The sequence below is a fragment of the Anguilla anguilla genome, chromosome 17 (genome assembly GCF_013347855.1).
Source record: "Anguilla anguilla isolate fAngAng1 chromosome 17, fAngAng1.pri, whole genome shotgun sequence".
NCBI classification, from domain to species: domain Eukaryota; kingdom Metazoa; phylum Chordata; class Actinopteri; order Anguilliformes; family Anguillidae; genus Anguilla; species Anguilla anguilla.
This window is the reverse complement of record NC_049217.1, coordinates 25,945,028-25,963,618: the sequence shown is the minus strand read 5'-3', so window position 1 is coordinate 25,963,618 and position 18,591 is coordinate 25,945,028. Positions and strand designations below refer to the sequence as shown.

At 52.0% G+C, this 18,591-nt stretch overlaps 1 protein-coding gene across 6 annotated transcripts in view; it reads left to right on the top strand.

Moving 5' to 3' along the window:
- dnm2a (dynamin 2a) overlaps nt 1-16,211 on the top strand; it is a 30,793-nt gene extending 14,582 nt beyond the window's left edge. The window contains exons 10-21 of one of the 6 annotated variants that reach the window (XM_035398831.1): nt 1,643-1,781; nt 3,355-3,441; nt 3,678-3,748; nt 7,006-7,057; nt 8,703-8,714; nt 13,037-13,147; nt 13,279-13,388; nt 13,571-13,682; nt 13,795-13,959; nt 14,112-14,338; nt 14,892-15,122; nt 16,063-16,211. In XM_035398831.1, coding sequence (XP_035254722.1) covers nt 1,643-1,781; nt 3,355-3,441; nt 3,678-3,748; nt 7,006-7,057; nt 8,703-8,714; nt 13,037-13,147; nt 13,279-13,388; nt 13,571-13,682; nt 13,795-13,959; nt 14,112-14,338; nt 14,892-15,122; nt 16,063-16,132 — 1,387 coding nt within the window. In that variant the 3' untranslated portion in view covers nt 16,133-16,211. Of the gene's footprint in view, nt 1-384; nt 524-1,642; nt 1,782-3,354; nt 3,442-3,677; nt 3,749-7,005; nt 7,058-8,702; nt 8,715-9,946; nt 9,980-13,036; nt 13,148-13,278; nt 13,389-13,570; nt 13,683-13,794; nt 13,960-14,111; nt 14,339-14,891; nt 15,123-16,062 lie in introns of all 6 variants that reach the window. The other 5 variants (XM_035398826.1, XM_035398830.1, XM_035398827.1 and 2 more) reach the window with 5 other exon arrangements.
- The last annotated feature ends 2,380 nt before the right edge of the window (nt 16,212-18,591 follow it).

The following is an 18,591-nucleotide window of genomic DNA, read 5'->3' as shown; positions in this document are numbered from 1 at the left end:
TTGCGTGCGTGTGTGTGTGTTTGTGCGTGCGTTCGTGCGTGCATGTGTGTGTGTGTGTTTGTGTGTGTGTGTGTTCGTGCGTGTGTGCGTGTGTGTGTGTGTTTGTGCGTGCGTTCGTGCGTGCGTGCATGTGTGTGTGTGTGTGTTTGTGTGTGTGTGTGTTCGTGCGTGTGTGCGTGTGTTTGTGCGTGCGTGTGTGCGTGCGTGCGTGCGCGTGCGCGTGCGTGTGTGTGTGTGTGTTCGTGTGTGTTTGTGTGTGTGTGTGTGTGTGTGTTCGTGCGTGCGTGCGTGCGTGTGTGTGTTCGTGCGTGTGCGCGCGTGTGTGTGTGTGTGTGTGTGTGTGTGTGTTTGTGCGTGTGTGTGTGTGTGTGTATGTGCATTCAGAACGGGGCTGTTCACTCCAGACCTGGCGTTTGAGGCCATAGTGAAAAAGCAGGTCATTAAGCTGAAAGAGCCGTGTCTCAAATGCATCGATCTGGTCATTCAGGAGCTCATCAACACCGTCAGGCAGTGCACCAACAAGGTACTGCCTCCTGCCACCGGGGGGCGCCCTGGAGCCTCGCCGTCCCAGGTCCGCTCTGCAGGGGCGGGGGGCGGCGGAATCTCGCCTGCTCCAGCTGAGGACTGCTTGAGACGGAGGGTTCCCCCACCCCCCCCCCCCCCCCGCGCGCGCTGTGGTTGTGGTTTTGGGTGTCGGGGTTTCTGGTGACTGGACCGCAGTTCGCAACGGTCGAGCGTTCCTCACCAGACGCCTCCCGTCTCACGCTGACGAGCCGCGGGGTTCTCCCCCTTCTCTCTGCTCTGAACCGGGGCGCGCTGACCACGGTCAGGAGGGCAGCTGGGACAGGCCGGGCCTGTGAAGCAGGACGGGCTCTGGGCCTTTAAAACAGGACCTGAGCGGGCTGCTGTCTGGGTCTGCTTTGCTTAGTTTGGCAGAAGGAAGTGCTGTCACTCTCTGTGATGGGGAGCCCCGTCAATCCGCTTCACCTGCCAGTGCTAGTGAAGACTTTATGGATGTGAAACTAAAGAGCTGGCCTGCTGTGGAAGAGTCCAAACACACAGCTGGAGGCTAACGGTGTTAGGCTCACTGCTGAACACAACAGCCCAGAATGCTGCTGCTTCTTCAGCCCTTTAATTATTTTATGCGACGAGTGAGATGGCAAGTGAGCGGCACTCTGGGAAATGGAGTTTTGGCTGACCTGCTCTGGTGGGGTTGTGTCATCCGTGCTTTGTCCTCGTGGCTTGTTTGTTCAGGTTCAGCCGTCTGTTGTCTCTCCGTCAACGCCAGCCAAAACTCCCCCAGTGAACCCCACTAGTGTTGCCCGGGGCGACGTTTGCCTATCTGCCCTCAGGTTTTTTCCAGATTATGGGATGGAGAACCCTGCCGCTCGTCGTCGTGTTTCTGCTTATGACTCTGTACGCCGAGTGGAAAAACTGACTAAACTAAACAAAAAACCCTTTGTCTTATTTTTCCTCTCTACTCCTTTTTTTTTCTCTTTCTGTCCTTTCACTCTGCTTCTTTTTTTTGTTTGTTTGTTTCCCTCTACACCTGTCACCTGACACTTCCTTCTTCCAAACCCCTCCTCCCAACCCCGTCCGTCTCACCTAAAATGCCGCCCCCCCCCCCCCCATAACTCTCCAGAACGGGGCTGTTTACGCCCGACCTGGCCTTCGAGGTCATTGTAAAAAGGCAGATTCTCAAACTGAGAGAGCCCAGTCTGAAATGCGTGGACCTCGTCGTGTCCGAGCTCAACGCCCTCGTCAGGAAGTGCTCCGACAAGGTAAAGAGGAGCTGAGGAGAAAAAAAAAAAAGAGAGAATGAAAGAAGAGGAGGTGGAGGAGAAAGACCTTGTCCTTCCTGCCCTGCGTCCTCCGCCTGCGTCCCTGTGTTTTTTTTTGTTCCTTGTCGTTATGTGTCATTAGCCTCAAAATTTCCCCGCACCTCAGCTAACCCTTCCCGCGTCTTAACTGGCGATCGACCTCGCCCTCGCCCCCGCCCCCGTCATCTTTCACTTCCGCTTTCCTAGCATAGAGGCTTCTTTTTCAGCTTTTAGCATAGCTTCGCGGTTTTGTAGAATCTCTGTTGCACACCCTGTCTGAAGACTGGTGTATTTGGAGCATAGCTTGTCTGTTACGTAGGCTCTTTAGTGTGCAGTGCCCCTGTAACATAGCGTCTCAGCAGTTTAGTATCTTTGTACTCTTTAGTGCCTCTAGTGCCTCGTCTGTGTAGCGTAGTGTCACTGTAGTGTGTAGTGTCTCTAGCATATCGTCTCTGTGGTTTAAATTTTTTAAAATTCTTTAGGGCCTCTAGCATCAGGTCTGTGTAGCGTAGCGTCACTGTCGTGTGTAGTGTCTCTAGCACATCGTCTCTGTGGTTTTAGCATTTCTTTTAATGTTTAGTGCCTGTAGCCGTAAGCCTTTGTAGCGTTAGCGTTGCTAAAATGTGTAGCGCTTCTGTAGCTTGGTGGCCTTGTTGTGTGTAGCTCCTCTGCGTCGCAGCATCGGTCACGCGTAGCGTGTCTAGCGGTTAGCGTCTCTGTGTGGCTCGTGGTTTGTCCCACCTCTCCTGTTACGTCCGAGGGATAGCGTCATTATTAGTAGCGTTTGTTTCGCGGATGCCCTTAAACGAACCTGTGAGGAAAAGGAGAGTCCTCGTTTTCCTCCATTTCGGCGAACGTCCCCAAGCTGTCGCAGTTGGGAGGGGGAGGGGGAGGGGAAGCTGCTCTCTCCAGGGAAATGGATGTGTCCTCTCCCTGTACCCCTGCTGTACCACAGTAGGACTGCACACTTCCTGTGAATTTCCCGTGAAGTTCCTGCTGACTTTCTCTGCTCGTGTTTCCTCTCGCCGGCTAACACTGCTAGCACCTCTAGCTAACGCAGAAATGGATGAATCGCAAGTCACTTAGCAGCTTGGGATGACCGGTTTTAGACTATAGTGGTGGAATATAAAGCATTTCTCACTTCATGTATGTGTAAAATGGAAGTCTGGAGTATTGTAATGCTAATGTAACAGTCATTTTCACAGTCTTTCCATCAGTCATCCCAGGCTGACCAGCCTTGTCTTCCAAAATTTTAGCTGTGTGTAGTGTGTGTGTGTGTGTGTGTGTATTGTGTGTGTGGTCGCATGCAAATACCTCATGTGTAGTGTGTAGGTTTCTCTGGTATGAGCATGTGTGTGTGTCTTTAGTGCATGTGTCTTTAGTGTGTGCGTGTGTGTTTGTGTGTGTGTGCGCGCTTGTGTGTGCGTGGGTGTCTAGTGGTGTGTCTGTAGTGTGTGTGTGTGTGTGTGTGTGTGTGTGTGTGTGTGTGTTTAACGAGGCAGTACCTGCAGTTGTGTTGGTGTGTCGCTCACAGCTGGGCTCCTACCCCAGACTGAGAGAGGAGACTGAGAGGATTGTCACCACCTACGTCCGAGAGAGAGAGGGCAAGACCAAGGACCAGGTGTGTGTGTGTGTTTGTGGGGGCGGGTCTGTGATGGGGCAAGGCCGCGGAGCAGGTGTGTGGGGCGAGGAGATTGACGGGGCAAGATCACAAATTCTGTGAGATTCGGAGCTTGTTTGGGGGGGGTGATGATGGGGAACCATTAGAATCATTATTTGTCTGTTTGGAATAAGTGAGCTGTGTGGTAAATCACTATGGTAACTGATGGTGACTACGGTTGTCTTTCTGTTCGGCAGGTTCTGCTGCTGATTGACATTGAGCTGTCCTACATCAACACCAACCACGAGGATTTCATTGGCTTCGCCAAGTATGTACCCTCCCCCACACTCCTACCCCATACCCCCAACCCCACACCCTAACCAGCACGGCCCCCAGCCTCCCAAACCCCAGACCTCCAGCATGGGGGTGTTTGCGCACAGCGTGTCCCCCAGGGGGCGCCACTGATCCCAGCATCGTGATGTAACCGAGATTAATGGGAGCACTCCCCGCACGGTGATCACAAGGCCGCCATTACCGGAGCCGGCTATTGTGGAAAGTTTGTGCCGGGGATTCGAGCGCGTTCCGTAGTCTTTACGATTTCTGCGTGATCGATCATAAAGACGGCAGTGTCGTTGCACAAGTTCATAAACTCTTCGTTCGATTGTATTGGCCTCAAAAGTGTTCCGGTCAGGACCGCGATGGTACTGCCATGGAACAATACGGTGATGAGATGAGCTGAGAAGAATGCTAAACTGTGACGCCGCCCATGGTCATAATTTGAACCAGTTGCAGACCGGGGGAGGACTGCAAACTGCTGTTTACTAACTTTTTGCGAACGGTTCGCTCTGGGGGCTTGCGCAAACTCCAAGCACCTTTGTCTTTTTGTTCGTCTCTTGGTCGAAACGCATAGTTCTGTTTTGTTTGGAGTGTACTGGAGCCTTAATGCTTCCTGAAATCCGTAGTGTGCGCCCGCAAACGTGGGCGTGGCTGGCGTCCTGCTCGGTGTCATGTGTTGGGGCAGCGCGCTGAATGATCAGTTACAGCCCGCCCCCTAGGGGGTGGGAGAACCCCGCGGGAGCCAATTGGAAGTGTTCTCCAAAGTCCTGAGGGCAGGAGAAGGCGTCAGTCAGAATTATTACTCACCCTGTGAGCTTAACCTGCTCTGCATGCCTGGCCAGCTTCTCTACAGGACTGACTGCGCTCTGCTAAGAGCAGGAACCCGTTTGGAGTGTTTCAGAGGTCTGACTGCGCATGCTTGTCTGCGCAGTCGCTCGTCTGGAGCGTTTCAGAGGTCTGACTGCGCATGCTTGTCTGCGCAGTCGCTCGTCTGGAGCGTTTCAGAGTCCTGACTGCGCAGTGGCTTGTTTGGAGCGTTTCAGAGGTCTGACTGCACACGCATGTCTGCGCAGTCGCTCGTTTGGAGCGTTTCAGAGGTCTGACTGCGCACTCTTGTCTGCGCAGTCGCACGCTTGGAGTGTTTCAGGGCCCTGACTGCGCAGTCGCTCCTTTGGTGTGTTTAAGAGATCTGACTGCGCAGTCCCTTGTTTGGAATCTACCGAAGGACTGACAGTATGGCTTGAGGTTGAGTCCCCTTAACATCCTGCTGCCTGTGAAGGCCTGTGAGTTTTACGTGGGCATGCGCACGCCGTCGCATCATCTCTGCGCATGGAGTCTGAGCCCGTCCTGATTGGTTAAACGATTTTTGTGACGTCACTTTCAGTCTTGACTTCAGAAGGCTGGATGACGGGTCCATCCCGGGGTACACCAACAACAGGTGGGCCGTCCCGCCAGAACCACCCGCCCCCCCGGCCCCCCGCCCCCCGCCCCCCTGCCCCTCCGCTCCAGCGTTGGAATTTCAGTTTTTTGCTTTTTAGCTTATTTTCTTTTTAGTTGCATTGTGTTTATTCTTGAAGTGAAGCATAGCGGGTGTAAATGTGTATGAAGTCCCAGTCGCTGTTGGATTGGTAACAACGGTGACAATGAACATAACTGTAACTGCAACTCTGATTTCTGTCACACCATAAGTTACATTTTTCAGCACACCTGTCAATCAGCTATCTTTTTGTGCTTTCTCGTTCAAAAGATGTAGGGTGAAAATATACACTATTCTTTCCTTGTTTTCAAGTGCACAGTTTTTATTCAAATCCCTTTTTTATGTCCCAATGTTAGTTAGCACTATTTATTGTTGGAACCAATTTAATTAAAAAAAGAAGCTTACTCAAAGTGGTCCCAGTGATGACTATTGTTATGGTTCTGTCATTTTTATGGCTGCGATGTGACTAGATGTATTCTCTTTTTCCTGGGGTGATTTTAATTTGTTTTATTGTTGAAGTTACAGTTCTGAGTGTGACTGGGGCATTACTGTCTGTCCAGGAGTACTGCTTCTGCCCCAGAAATGGAGCCCTTCTCTGTGTTTAACACTCGTTATGTAGTCAGATGGAGCTGATGTTCGCACTGCGAGCCGTTGTTGACCTACCGAAAACATCATAATAAACAAGGCGATAGATCCAGTCAACCTGGTGTGTAATCATATGAGTGAACAGGAAGCACACGTACTCATTATAATTCAGCCGTTATTAAAATATCTGCAGTGCCTGATTATCCGATTCGATGCCTCTGGCGCATGATTAAATTCGGAGCCATTGACGGAACCGCGTGCAAAAGCCTAGCTTCGAGAAAACAAAGGGGGAGTGGTTAATGCTACGTTCTAGAACAGGAGACGGAACAGTGAGTGACATCATAAAGGTGGCAGCTGCCATGTAGAAGCTGTTGTGGAGCCGCATTCAGCAGAATAGACCGGAACAATGCGGAACTAATTGCTGTATAGCAGGCGGTGTTCACATGTGTCCACAAAGAAGGTCAGTTGCACTCCTGAGCAAGTCTCCAACAAACGTGCGACATAAAAAAAAAAAATATATATATATATTTTCGCATCGTAGAAACTAGCACCCCAGACTGCTCGGTGTTTCGGCAGTGCGTTTTTCGAGAGCTTAGCCGTAAGGCTTCTGAGACTAGTTGGTACCACAGCCGCACACCGGCAGGGTTATGAGCGTCGTTATGTGCAGAACAAGAACACGTGCCATTTTCAGGGCATTAAACGAAGGAGGGCGACCAAACTGGCAGCGTGTATTACAGTTCTTCGTCTGTTTGCGATCGTATGGCCTGCACGTTTCTAATTTCTAGTGCCAGCAGGGGAACTGCGCTGGTTGGATTTTGTGTTACTTTTTGTACAAAAGCCAAGGTATTAAAGCAGGCCTTTAATGAATGATTTATTTTATTCGTTTTGTTTTGGTTAATGATTCATTTTGAGCTTGTGAGTACTGTTTGTCTTCTGTATGAAGTTATGAAAACACTGCCATGTGCAATGACTCCATTCACGGTGTGCATTTGCTTCATGTAAAAACCTGGTGTTGGCAACTCATGTCTAAGTGGTTTTTAATATTGACTTAAATGGCTTCTCTTAAGGGTATCAGATGTGTGAAGAATTGCTTTGTTCTGCTTGTATTATGACATTATGTAAAAAAATAATAATAATTTTTATAACTGCTATGTTTTTTCCCCCACTTTGCTCTCTCCCTCAAACAGTGCACAACAGAGAAACACGCATGTCAACAAGAAGAGGGCCATCCCCAATCAGGTACCCCCTTACCCCCCCTCCCTTATCCCCAATCAGGTACCCCCTTACCCCCCCTCCCTTATCCCCAATCAGGTACCCCCTTACCCCCCGCTCCCTTATCCCCAATCAGGTACCCCCTTACCCCCCCCTCCCTTATCCCCAATCAGGTACCCCCTTACCCCCCCCTCCCTTATCCCCAATCAGGTACCCCCTTACCCCCCCCTCCCTTATCCCCAATCAGGTACCCCCTTACCCCCCCCCCCCCCCCCCCTTATCCCCAACCAGGTACCCCCCTTACCCCCCCTCCCTTATCCCCAACCAGGTACCCCCTTCCCCCCCTCTCCCCCCTCCCTTATCCCCAACCAGGTCCCCCTTACACCCCCCCCTCCCTTATCCCCAACCAGGTACCCCCTTACCCCCCCTCCCTTATCCCCAACCAGGTCCCCCCTTACCATCCCCCCCCCTTATCCCCAACCAGGTCCCCCCTTACACCCCCCCCTCCCTTATCCCCAACCAGGTCCCCCCTTACACCCCCCCCTCCCTTATCCCCAACCAGGTCCCCCCTTACACCCCCCCCTCCCTTATCCCCAACCAGGTACCCCCTTACCCCTCCCCCCTCCTCCCCCCCCCCCTCCCTTTTCCCCAATCAGGTACCCCCTTACCCCCCCCTCCCTTATCCCCAATCAGGTACCCCCTTACCACCCCCCCCCCCCCCCCCCCCCCCCCATCCCGAACCAGGTACCCCCTTACCCCCCCCCTCACTCCATCACTCAACCACAACCAGGCACCTGTCTATTATTTTATTATTATTTCTTGTTAATTTAACAATTCTTTTAAATGTGTATGTGTTCCACAGGCAGCTCAAACGATGCTAATACAGTAATGAGTGTGTGCCGTTTGACCCTTAACCTCTCCCCACACACACACACACACACACACACACACAGAACTCACACCTCTGAAACCTCGAGCCCTCTGTCTCGCTGCTGAGTGGGTTCTTGCATCCAAACGTACGATCGCGTGAAGGAACGGGCGTCCCAGGGGCTTGGTTTAGGGGTGGCTTTTGGTGTAGGAGAAAGAAGCTCCTCCCCCCTGCCCTTCCCTGCCCTGTCTGGTAATTTGGGTGTCCTGTTTCCGCGACGTGGCACTGGTGATAGCACTGTTTGCATGTAACCTGCACAGCATGACCCGTTTTGCACTGTGAAAAAACAACAATCAGGTTTGTTGTGCTGTATTAACAGAAGGGCAGTGTATTTCATTGTAATTGTGTGAGGAATGCATGAACCAGGCTGCCATTAATGAAGCGAGCATCCAATGTGACATAACAGCCTTGAGATAACTTTGGAGTTAATCTAATTGCATGTAACCCTCTTTCCTGTCACTCTCTGTCCCTCTGTCACTCTCTTTCCCCTCTATCACCTACTCTACGGTCTTCTTTCTTTTATTCTGTCTCTCTCTCTCTCCTTTATTCTCTCACACTTTTATTATCTCTATTCTCTCTCTCTCTCTATTTCTCTATTCTCTCACACTTTTCTCTCTCTTTCTCTATCTCCTTTATTCTCTCACACTATTCTCTCTCTTCTCTCTCTCCCTATCTCTGTCTCGCTTGCTTACTCTTTTTCCCTTCCTGTAATTTTCCCCTTTGACTTCCCCTCCCCCCATGCAGGGTGAAATTCTGGTAAGTAGCCACGCCCCCCTCCGTGCAATAATGTGCCTGTAGAAGCCACGCCCGAGCTGGGGTCACAGGTCACCCACGTGGGAAGACTGAGGCCTTATGGGTAGCCAGAGGGCCCGCTTCACAGGGAGAGGAGGGGCTCTGAGGTTGCAGGGGGGGAACTTATTTTGGGTGCAGGAGGGGAAACGGGGACATCTGCAGGCCAGACATGACAAGGGATGTCACTGTCGCCTCCCACAGAGATTTCCGTCTAAATACACCACAGATACCCGCCATAGCAATTTAACTCAAAGCAGGACACCACGGCCTCCTGCCACAGTCATTTAACTACAAATACCACGACACCACGGCCTCCTGCCACAGTCATTTAACTACAAATACCACGACACCACGGCCTCCTGCCACGGTCATTTAACTACAAATACTATGACACCACGGCCTCCTGCCACAGTCATTTAACTACAAATACCACGACACCACGGCCTCCTGCCACGGTCATTTAACTACACTATACCACGACACCACGGCCTCCTGCCACAATGATTTAACTACACTATACCACGACACCACGGCCTCCTGCCACAGTCATTTAACTACAAATACCACGACATCACGGCCTCCTGCCACAGTCATTTAACTACAAATACCACGACACCACGGCCTCCTGCCACAGTCATTTAACTACAAATACCATGACACCACGGCCTCCTGGTGCGGCGATTTAACTACAAATACCACGACACCACGGCCTCCTGCCACAGTCATTTAACTACAAATACCACGACACCACGGCCTCCTGGCGCGGCGATTTAACTACAAATACCACGGCCTCCTGCCACAGTCATTTAACTACAAATACCACGACACCACGGCCTCCTGCCACAGTCATTTAACTACAAATACCACGACACCACGGCCTCCTGGCGCGGCGATTTAACTACAAATACCACGACACCACGGCCTCCTGGCGCGGCGATTTAACTAGAAATACCATGACACCACGGCCTCCTGGCGCGGCGATTTAAGTACAGATACAACGACGCCACCTGAATACCCTAAATACGTGGCCGCAGCCAGGCGAACCCTGGCCCAGATCAAAACCGGAGCCGAGGGGCGCGACCGCGGACCCCGCCCAAAAACCGGGCGTGGCATGGCGGCAGCCGCCGGACGGCGAGACGCGCCGGAGCGCTGCGTGCGTGTGAGCGGAGCGGCTGAGTGTGTTTTTTGCTCTGCAGCGCGGCTTCCTGAGGGACGGGGAAGAGGAGCAGGTAGTGTTTCCATCGCCCCCTGGTGGTAGGAAGAACAAAAAAAACAAAAAAAAAAACTGGGCGTAATTCCCATGCTCTAATTTACACGAGGATGATAATTACAATCATAATATCTACCGTTGGTTTGGGGATTGCCAGTAATCGGTAATCACGTCTGTAATTACGAACGCTTCACACGGTCCGTAATTGTACGCGCAATTATTTTAACAGCATCGTTAATTGAGCTCGTCGCCTGAATGTCTCTAACAGGCTGTCCTTCTCCGGTTTGACTGGTTTTTGTTTTCCTCGTTAACCTTCACTTTTCTGATTTGTTAAATACTACTTTTTGCCGGTAGGACCGTAGAAATTCAAACTGTTTACTCGCTGTTGAAAACTCGAGGCGTTAAAATATTTATAGGGGATGGCGAGGTGGGGTCCTCTCCCTGGATGCATTGGATGGGTGCATCACCCCCTGCTGGTGAACCACGATATTGCCGCGCCCTCTGGTACAGCGGCCTCAGTCCTCCTTCCCGGGGTGTGCTGTGTGGACCCGGTCGGGTGTTGGGGTCAGAGTTTGCCTTGTGGGGAGACATCCCAACTGCCACACGAGGGAGCGGGGTGTGTGACAAAAATCAGGGGCTGAACTAAACTCAGCACACCAAAAATCAACCTCAGACTTTGGGATGAAATTTGTGCGTGAGTGTGTGCGTTTGTGAGAGAGCGACAGAATCCTCCAATTCCTCTCAAACTCTCAATTCCATTCGCGACCGCCAAATTTAAATGAATCAATAAACGACTAACTCTGTCCGGTCCGATTGGGGGCTGTTTCAGACTTCTGTTTCATCTAGCACTTCCTGTCTTCTGCGGGAGTGGCCTGTGTCCTCTGACTGTGCTCTGGAAATCCTCCGGTGTGATGAGATGAGTGTCCACTAGTGGGCGCAGTGCTCGGCGTGAATGCCTTCATTGCTGTGGTCTGTGACTCAGAGCAGCACAGATGGCCGTCTGTGTTTTAAGCTCTTTGGAGCACAGGCCCCGGCCTTCAGCTCTCCACCGCTGGCTCTCTCCAGTCGAATCAGGGTCGGTAATCAGCCGGTGCCTAAGTTGCATACTCGTTAATATTAATAATCATTGGGTGACATTTTGTTTTGTGATGTTCCACTGTGCAGAAGTACAGGTGTATGTAGTGCTGTGCGAATGTCTTTGCTAAGAGACGCAGTGCAAACCGGCGTGGTGCAGCGGTGGTAAACTGGGCTGACTTCTGTGTGCCGAACAGCCGTGGAAAGCTGGGACACGGGGCTCTGCCTCCATCTTTAAATACTGGGCACAGGCTGGGAGAGATACAGCGGGACAGGCAGACACAGACAGGCAAGACGGACTGTCAAAGGAGAAGGACAGAGAATAGCACAGACAGACAGACAATCAGGAAGTGCTGAATGCTCTGAATGCTCTGGGTTCTCTGTAGAGGAAGTTCAGATCAGGCTTGTCGCTGGGAGATGTTGAAATGTGCGTGAGGGCAGGTTCCCGTTTCACCCTCATAAACCACTGAAATGTGCTAAAAACAGAGATCCCGCCTGCTGGCACAGAGCTCTGTGTGACGCGAGCCTTTATAAGAGGGGCTCACGTGTTCTGCTGCAGTCTGGAGGTTAAGTACGCAGAGGTGCTTTCGGGGCTCCCCCTGCTGGAAGGGTTTCCAGATCACAGACAGACTGTGGACGAGGCTGCTGCTTTCACTGTTGATATTATGTCAATACATGTGAAGTCATGAGTGTTTATCATTACGTCCCTATTGCAATTAGCCACCCCCCCCCCCACCCCCCACACACACACACACACACATCTCCCGCCCCCCCCCCCCTCCAGGCAAACTGCAGGACGTCCACAATTTCAGCGTCTTCCGTTTCATCGTCCTGTTCTAATTCGCTATTTCACAGTGCTTTTTTCCACAGGAAAATGCGAGAGAGCGAGGGAGAGAGAAATGGTGGGGCTGAATAGTACCATTTGAGCTGTTTTGGGTGAAAGGTTCTGCTCTAAAAGCCGCCCTCAGAGTTTGTTGGTTTGTTCTGTAGCGGACAGACAGACGGACGGATGTTGTGAGGCCTCCTCTGTTCTCAGTGTTGCCTGTTGGGTCCCACAGCCCTTAATATCTGAGAGAGGAGACTGCCAGCCTCTCTTCAGATGGCGATCCATGTGGATTGCTTCTCAGGACATGCTTTGAAGCAGCCCCCCCCACTCCCTCTCTCCCTCTCTCTCTCATATCATGTGACAGGTTCAAAACCCTCTCCATGGCTGCGAAGATTTCCCTGGTAACCACACTAACCCCAGCCTGTAGTGTCCTAACAATCGCATAGGCTAGCTTGCTTTCACTCACCCGCTGACTCCTAACATGTGACGGCCGCTGTCCTCTAACCCCAGAGCAGAGCGCGTCGCTCTCGTTTCCTGTGAGGGGAACAGGAAATGGATGCAGGTTGAGTATTCCAGCAGGCGTTCCCATCAGTCTGTACGGCTCTGTATGGCTGTTCAGGGTTGTGATGTGGTCATGATCATGGTCATGTGACATTAACGCTGTCTACTCTGACACGCTAAACCCGTGGATGGGCCACAAGGTGAGAGCCCTATTGGTGCAGAGAACCTCTGAGAGAACCTCCTTTGAGAAATAGACTTCAGGATGTAGACCAAGAAGAAAGCACCTCACCATTAAGTGGACCGTGCAGGGAATAGATGATGATAGCGGTGAATCATGCAGGAAGTAGACCATGCAGGAACTGGCCCACAAAGAAAGTATCCCACAAATACAGGAAGTACTCCATGTTTTGGAAGTTGACCAGGCAGGAAGTAGACCACGCAGGGATTGGACCATGCGGAAAATGCCCCTTTTGGGGAAAATGGTGCACAAGTCAGGTTATTTCTGTTGGGATTTGCTACAGGGAGGGTGTCTGGCTCTCATCAGGTAAGGTTATTAGCGTACATTATTAGGGCAGGGAGGTCAGAAAGAGTTCCTCTGAGAATAAGTTGTGCAAAGCCAAATATCATGTGTCACCTGTCCCGCCCTGCCCCGCCCTGTCCCATGTCTTTACCCAGGTGATCCGTAAAGGCTGGTTGACCATAAACATCAGCATAATGAAGGGGGGGTCCAAGGAGTACTGGTTTGTCCTGACTGCCGAGTCCCTGTCCTGGTACAAGGACGAGGAGGTGAGACTCTTCCAGTGCTGTGTGTGGTGTGTGCACGTTACAGTGTTCAGTGCACAGCGCTGTGTTCTTCTGTGAGTGACCGCATCATCAGCCTAACTGTGGGGTGCGTGTGTGCGCGTGTGTGTCTTCAGGAGAAGGAGAAGAAGTACATGTTGCCGCTGGATAACCTGAAGCTGAGAGATGTGGAGAAGGGCTTCATGTCCACTAAGCACATCTTTGGCATCTTCAACACTGAGCAGAGGTTTGCACGTGACGTGTGCATGCACGTGTGTGTGTGTGTGTGTGTGTGTGTGTGTGTGTCTATCCTGTCTCCCTGCGTAGTTTGCCTGTCTCTCTGTCTGTGTAGTTTGCCTTTCAGTAACCCTTTGTATGTGCGTGTGCGCGTGTGCGTGTGTGCGTGTGTGTGTGCGCGCGTGTTTACAGGAACGTGTATAAGGACCTGCGTCAGGTGGAGCTGGCCTGTGACTCTCAGGAGGACGTGGACAGTTGGAAAGCCTCCTTCCTCAGAGCGGGAGTGTACCCTGAGAAGGACCAGGTCTGTGAGCCTCAGAACCGCCCTGAGACCAGCTACACGTCCCCCTGAAGAGAGGGAGCGCTCGCTGACTTTCTCCCCCAACCGCCCCCCCCCCCCCCCCCCCCCAACCTAGGTGGAGAACGAGGAGGCGGGCCCAGTGGACACCTTCTCCATGGATCCCCAGCTGGAGCGGCAGGTGGAGACCATCCGCAACCTGGTGGACTCCTACATCGGCATCGTCAACAAGACCATCCGCGACCTCATGCCCAAGACCATCATGCACCTGATGATCAACAGCGTGAGTCCCGCTGCCGTGACCCAGCATGCACTGGGGCGCGAGCGCGCGGTGATAAACCGCCCTTGTGCGCTTTCTGTACTCCTGCCTCTTCCTCCCTCGTTTCACTCCTGTCCTCCCCTCCTCCTGGCTCGCCCCCCTCTCTCTCTCTCCAGGCGAAGGACTTCATCCACTCGGAGCTGCTGGCGTACCTGTACTCGTCGGCCGATCAGAACTCGCTGATGGAGGAGTCGGCCGACCAGGCGCAGCGCCGGGACGAGATGCTGCGCATGTACCACGCCCTGAAGGAGGCGCTCAACATCATCGGCGACATCAGCACCACCACCGTGTCCATTCCCGTGCCGCCGCCCGTCAACGACAGCTGGATGCCGAGCGAGCCCAGGTGAGGTGCCGCGCCGCGCCGCGCAGCCCTGCCCACGCTAGCTGTAGCACGTTAGCGCCAGCCTGTTGTGTTAGCTCAGACCACTGTGTTTGCTGCATTAAGTTGACGTGGGCCTCTGTGGTAGCACGTTAGCGCCAGCCTATTGTGTCAGCTCAGACCACTGTGTTTGCTGCATTAAGTTGACGTGGGCTTCTGTGTTATGTGTACTTGGTTAGCACTAGTCTATGTGTTAGCTGTACCAGGTCTCTGCTAACTGATCTCACGTCTCTGTGTTGGCCGACAGTTGGTGGTTGTCAGCAGAGGAGTAACTGTTAGGTTAGCCCAGGCTATATTTGCTGTATTAAGTCAGTTGTATGTGTTTGCAGTAACAGCTTAGCACGGGCATCTGTGCTGGCTGTATTAAGTTAGCGGAGGCCTCTGTGTTAGCTGTAGCACGTTAGCGGAGGCCTCTGTGTTAGCTGTAGCACGTTAGCGGTGGCGTGTGTGCTGCCTGTAGCAGGGTGCCCCTGGCAGCATTTCTGTGCTTGTTAAATACTCTTCTGAAACCCCACAGCCCCACCCCACAGCGTAGACCGGCCTCGGCCGCCCCCCCTCCCAGTCGCCCCCCAGCAGTGAGGGGTCCTACGCCGGGACCGCCCCTGAACCCCAGCCCTGCGTTCGGAGCCCCGCCCATCCCCTCCCGCCCGGGGCCACCCGCCAACGCTTTCAGCAACGCCCAGGACCCCTTCAGCGCCCCTCCACAGATCCCCTCCCGCCCCGCCCGCATCCCCCCCGGAGTGCCCAGGTGAGGCCCCCCCCCCCCCCCCTCCCCTCCCCCAGAAACACGGACAGACGGACAGGCCTTGCAGACCGGATACCTGCATGTGTAGTGAGGTCTGCTGAACCCTCTCTACCTCCATCTCTGAGGTCATTGTTCAGAGACTGTCATGGTGATGATGGGGTGGCCTGGTGAAGCCCTCTGATTGGTTATGTTTGTTTGCTGTTTAGCAGGTGTTCCACTCTGTTGTGTTTTAGCCTGACTTTAGACCTGTGGCTCCCTGTGCATGTGTGTGTGTGTGCGTGTGCGTATGTGTATCTGTCTGTGTGGGTATATGCGTGTGTGTGTGTGTGTGTGTGTGTGTGTATGTATGCATATGCTTGTGTGTTTTTTTAATTTTTATACATCAGACAGTTTTTTCCTTCCTACTCCACTCTCCTCTTTTCCTCCCTCACTCATGTATGTCCAACTCTTCTGGCCCTTTTTTCGCTCTACCTTACAACCTCCCTCTATCCCTCTCTCCCTTGATCTTGCTTTATCTCTCTCTCTGTCTCTTCATTTCCCCCCCTCTCTGTCTGTCTATCTCTTTCTGTCATTGTCACTCTGTCTCTGTTTCTCCCTCTCTCTCTCTCTCTCTCTCTCTCTCTCTCTCTCTCTCTCTCTCTCTCTCCCTCTCTCTCTCCCCCTCTCTCTCTCTCTCTCTCTCTCTCTCTCTCTCTCTCTCTCTCTCTCTCTCTCTCTCTCTCTCCCTCTCTCTCTCCCCCTCTCTCTCTCTCTCTCTCTCTCTCTCTCTCTCTCTCTCTCTCTCTCTCTCTCTCTCTCTCTCTCTCTCCCTCTCTCTCTCTCTCCCTCTCTCTCTCCCTCCCTCTCTCCCTCTCTCCCTCTCTCTCTCTGTCTCTCTCTCTCTCTCTCTCTCTCTCTCTGTGAGCCTGTCTCACCCAGCGTCTCTCACTGTTCTCTCCTGCAGCAGAAGACCCCCCGGCGCGCCCCATCGCCCCACCATAATCCGCCCAGCCGAGCCCTCCTTACTAGACTAGGCCCGGGCCGGACCCACGCTTAGCACCGGGGGGGGGATAGAGCACTGAGAGAGGGCCAGTAGGGCGAGAGAGGAACTCATACACACAACTACACACACACCTGTTTAAGTGTACACGCACACATGCACACATTGTCACATGCATGTAACTGAGCACACGCACACACACACACACACATGCACACATTGCTGCATGTGTGTGACAACGCACACACGTCCACACCCACACAAACACACACACACACACTCACACACACACACAGGTGTGACTGTACACCCTAATATTGAGGTCCTGTCTGTCACAGAGCCAGGGTTTTTCAGTCTGTTCCCTGAAAGACACTGAGATGCACTTACTTTCTCTCACCCACAACACAACACGGGCGGCATTGGCTACAACAGTAGAGTGATTTGGGTGGAATCCCCCTCTCTGCTTAAGTAGACTTTTTTGGTCCCCTGCATCTAAAATTTTTCTAAGAATCTGTTTGTAGTGAGTGTGGATTGGAGGCCGTTGTTGTGAATGTTAAAGCCAGCAAAGTAAGTTCGCCCCCTTGTGGACCGGAGGCTGTGATGTACTTTGTGTGTCATTCACATCTCCCATCACTAGGGGTGCTGGCCCAGTCTGCTGTCTGTGTAGAGTGGGTGAGGGAGCTGGTGCTCAGTGAAGCTGGTAAACCAGTTTTCTTTCAGGGATTGTATGTCTATAGGGGAAATCTAATATAAGCAGAATCATTATTTGTGATTGTGAATTTTTGCCCATAAAATTATGTTTCACAATATTAGTTGCTCTGTGGCTGACTGCCCTTCCACTTTCTTCCATAAAAAATTCTTTTTTTTTTCTTGGTTTTCCAACTTCATACAAAACAAAATAGGTTATTCTTATACTTATTATTATTACTACGGTGATGATGTTGGTGCGATCTTATTTTCCTTTTTTTTTTTAACAAATGTGTTTAATTATCTTGTATTTACCACCGAACGCGTTTTCTAATAATCGCAAAGCAAGGCGAGCGAACTGGAGTCTGCCGTGAGACTCGTGTCTTCGGTCCGACGTCGTCGGTCCCTTCCCACAGAATTCGCTATGCCCCACCTCTTGGTGGACAGAGGGGCCCAATCATGGATCCCTAAAGCCTGCATGACCAGCCAATCGGAGAGCTTGAGAGCACACACTGCCATCCAGACAAGGGCTTTGTTACACATTGGTTGTGGAAATGAGTGACAGACCGAGCATCGTAATAGCAGTTCTAATAGCATTTTTTTTCTTATGCAGTGTTTACAGTAACAGAGGACTTCACACATACACATACACATACACACACACACATGCGCATGCACACACACACAAACACACACACACACACACACAGTGCCTTTACTATCTGAGGAATTCCATCAACTTTAACAGCACATCACCATTGCAGCCTTTAATAGAGATGTCAATGTGTTTAACTGCAGCTAACAGGGAAATGACTGGTCTGTTCTGCAAGCCCCTCCCACCCGTGGTAGCACTGAGGGGTGTTGTGAAGCGCAGTGCCCTCTGATGCATGTGCAGAGTGGCCACGCAGGAGCAGAGCGCCCGTCTGTCCTGTACCAGGCTGGGACTCTGGTTAGGGGCGTGGCCAAAGTAGAATAAATACGCACAGCAGAGGCCTTATTCGCTATACGGCATCCCAACGGAGTGGAATAGGTTGAGATTGGCTCTCTCCGGGGCAAGAGGCTAGCGGGGAGGGGCGCAGGCACTTGTGTCCTTATTGGGACTAGTTTTTTGGGAGTAGAGCTGTCCCGGGGGCGCCCCCTGCTGGCCAGAGCTAGCAGTGTGGGAGTGGGTGGGTGTGAGACAGGACCAATACCACTCCCTTTTTTTAAAAGGAGAAAAAACAAACATTGGAATGGATTAATCAATAAATGATAATGATATTAATGATGATGATTTAAAATAAAAGCAAACTCTGAGGTCAGTTCACCTCCTGCGTGTAGAAGTGGGGGCGGAGGTTTGGCGTTCCGGCTTATCGGCCTCTCCGGCCGTCACGTGACCGCAGCGCCCCCTCCTGGTCCGCGCCGGGGGCGACACGTTTGACTGTGCCGTTCTGCGCGGAACCGCGCGCCTCCAAAGTTCCGCAAACGGTGGTTCAATATGTACATTTTTTTTTCTTTATTTTCTCTGATTCGTGGTGTTTTTGATGAGAGATTTCTGTTGTAATGGACACCTGGTTTGATTTCTGATTGATTTTGATTGATTGTGATTTTTCGGGGGGAGGGGGGGGTGGTGAGTCTCAGCTACCACCCTGCTTAGAGAGGCTGAGTCCTAATGGTGAAGGTTTGTAACTGATTCAGTGAGTAGTCAGTGCAGAGTCATTACTGAATCATAGAGTGGTCAGTGCAGAGTCATTACTGAATCATTGAGTAGTCAGTGCAGAGTCATTACTGAATCATTGAGTAGTCAGTGCAGAGTCATTACTGAAT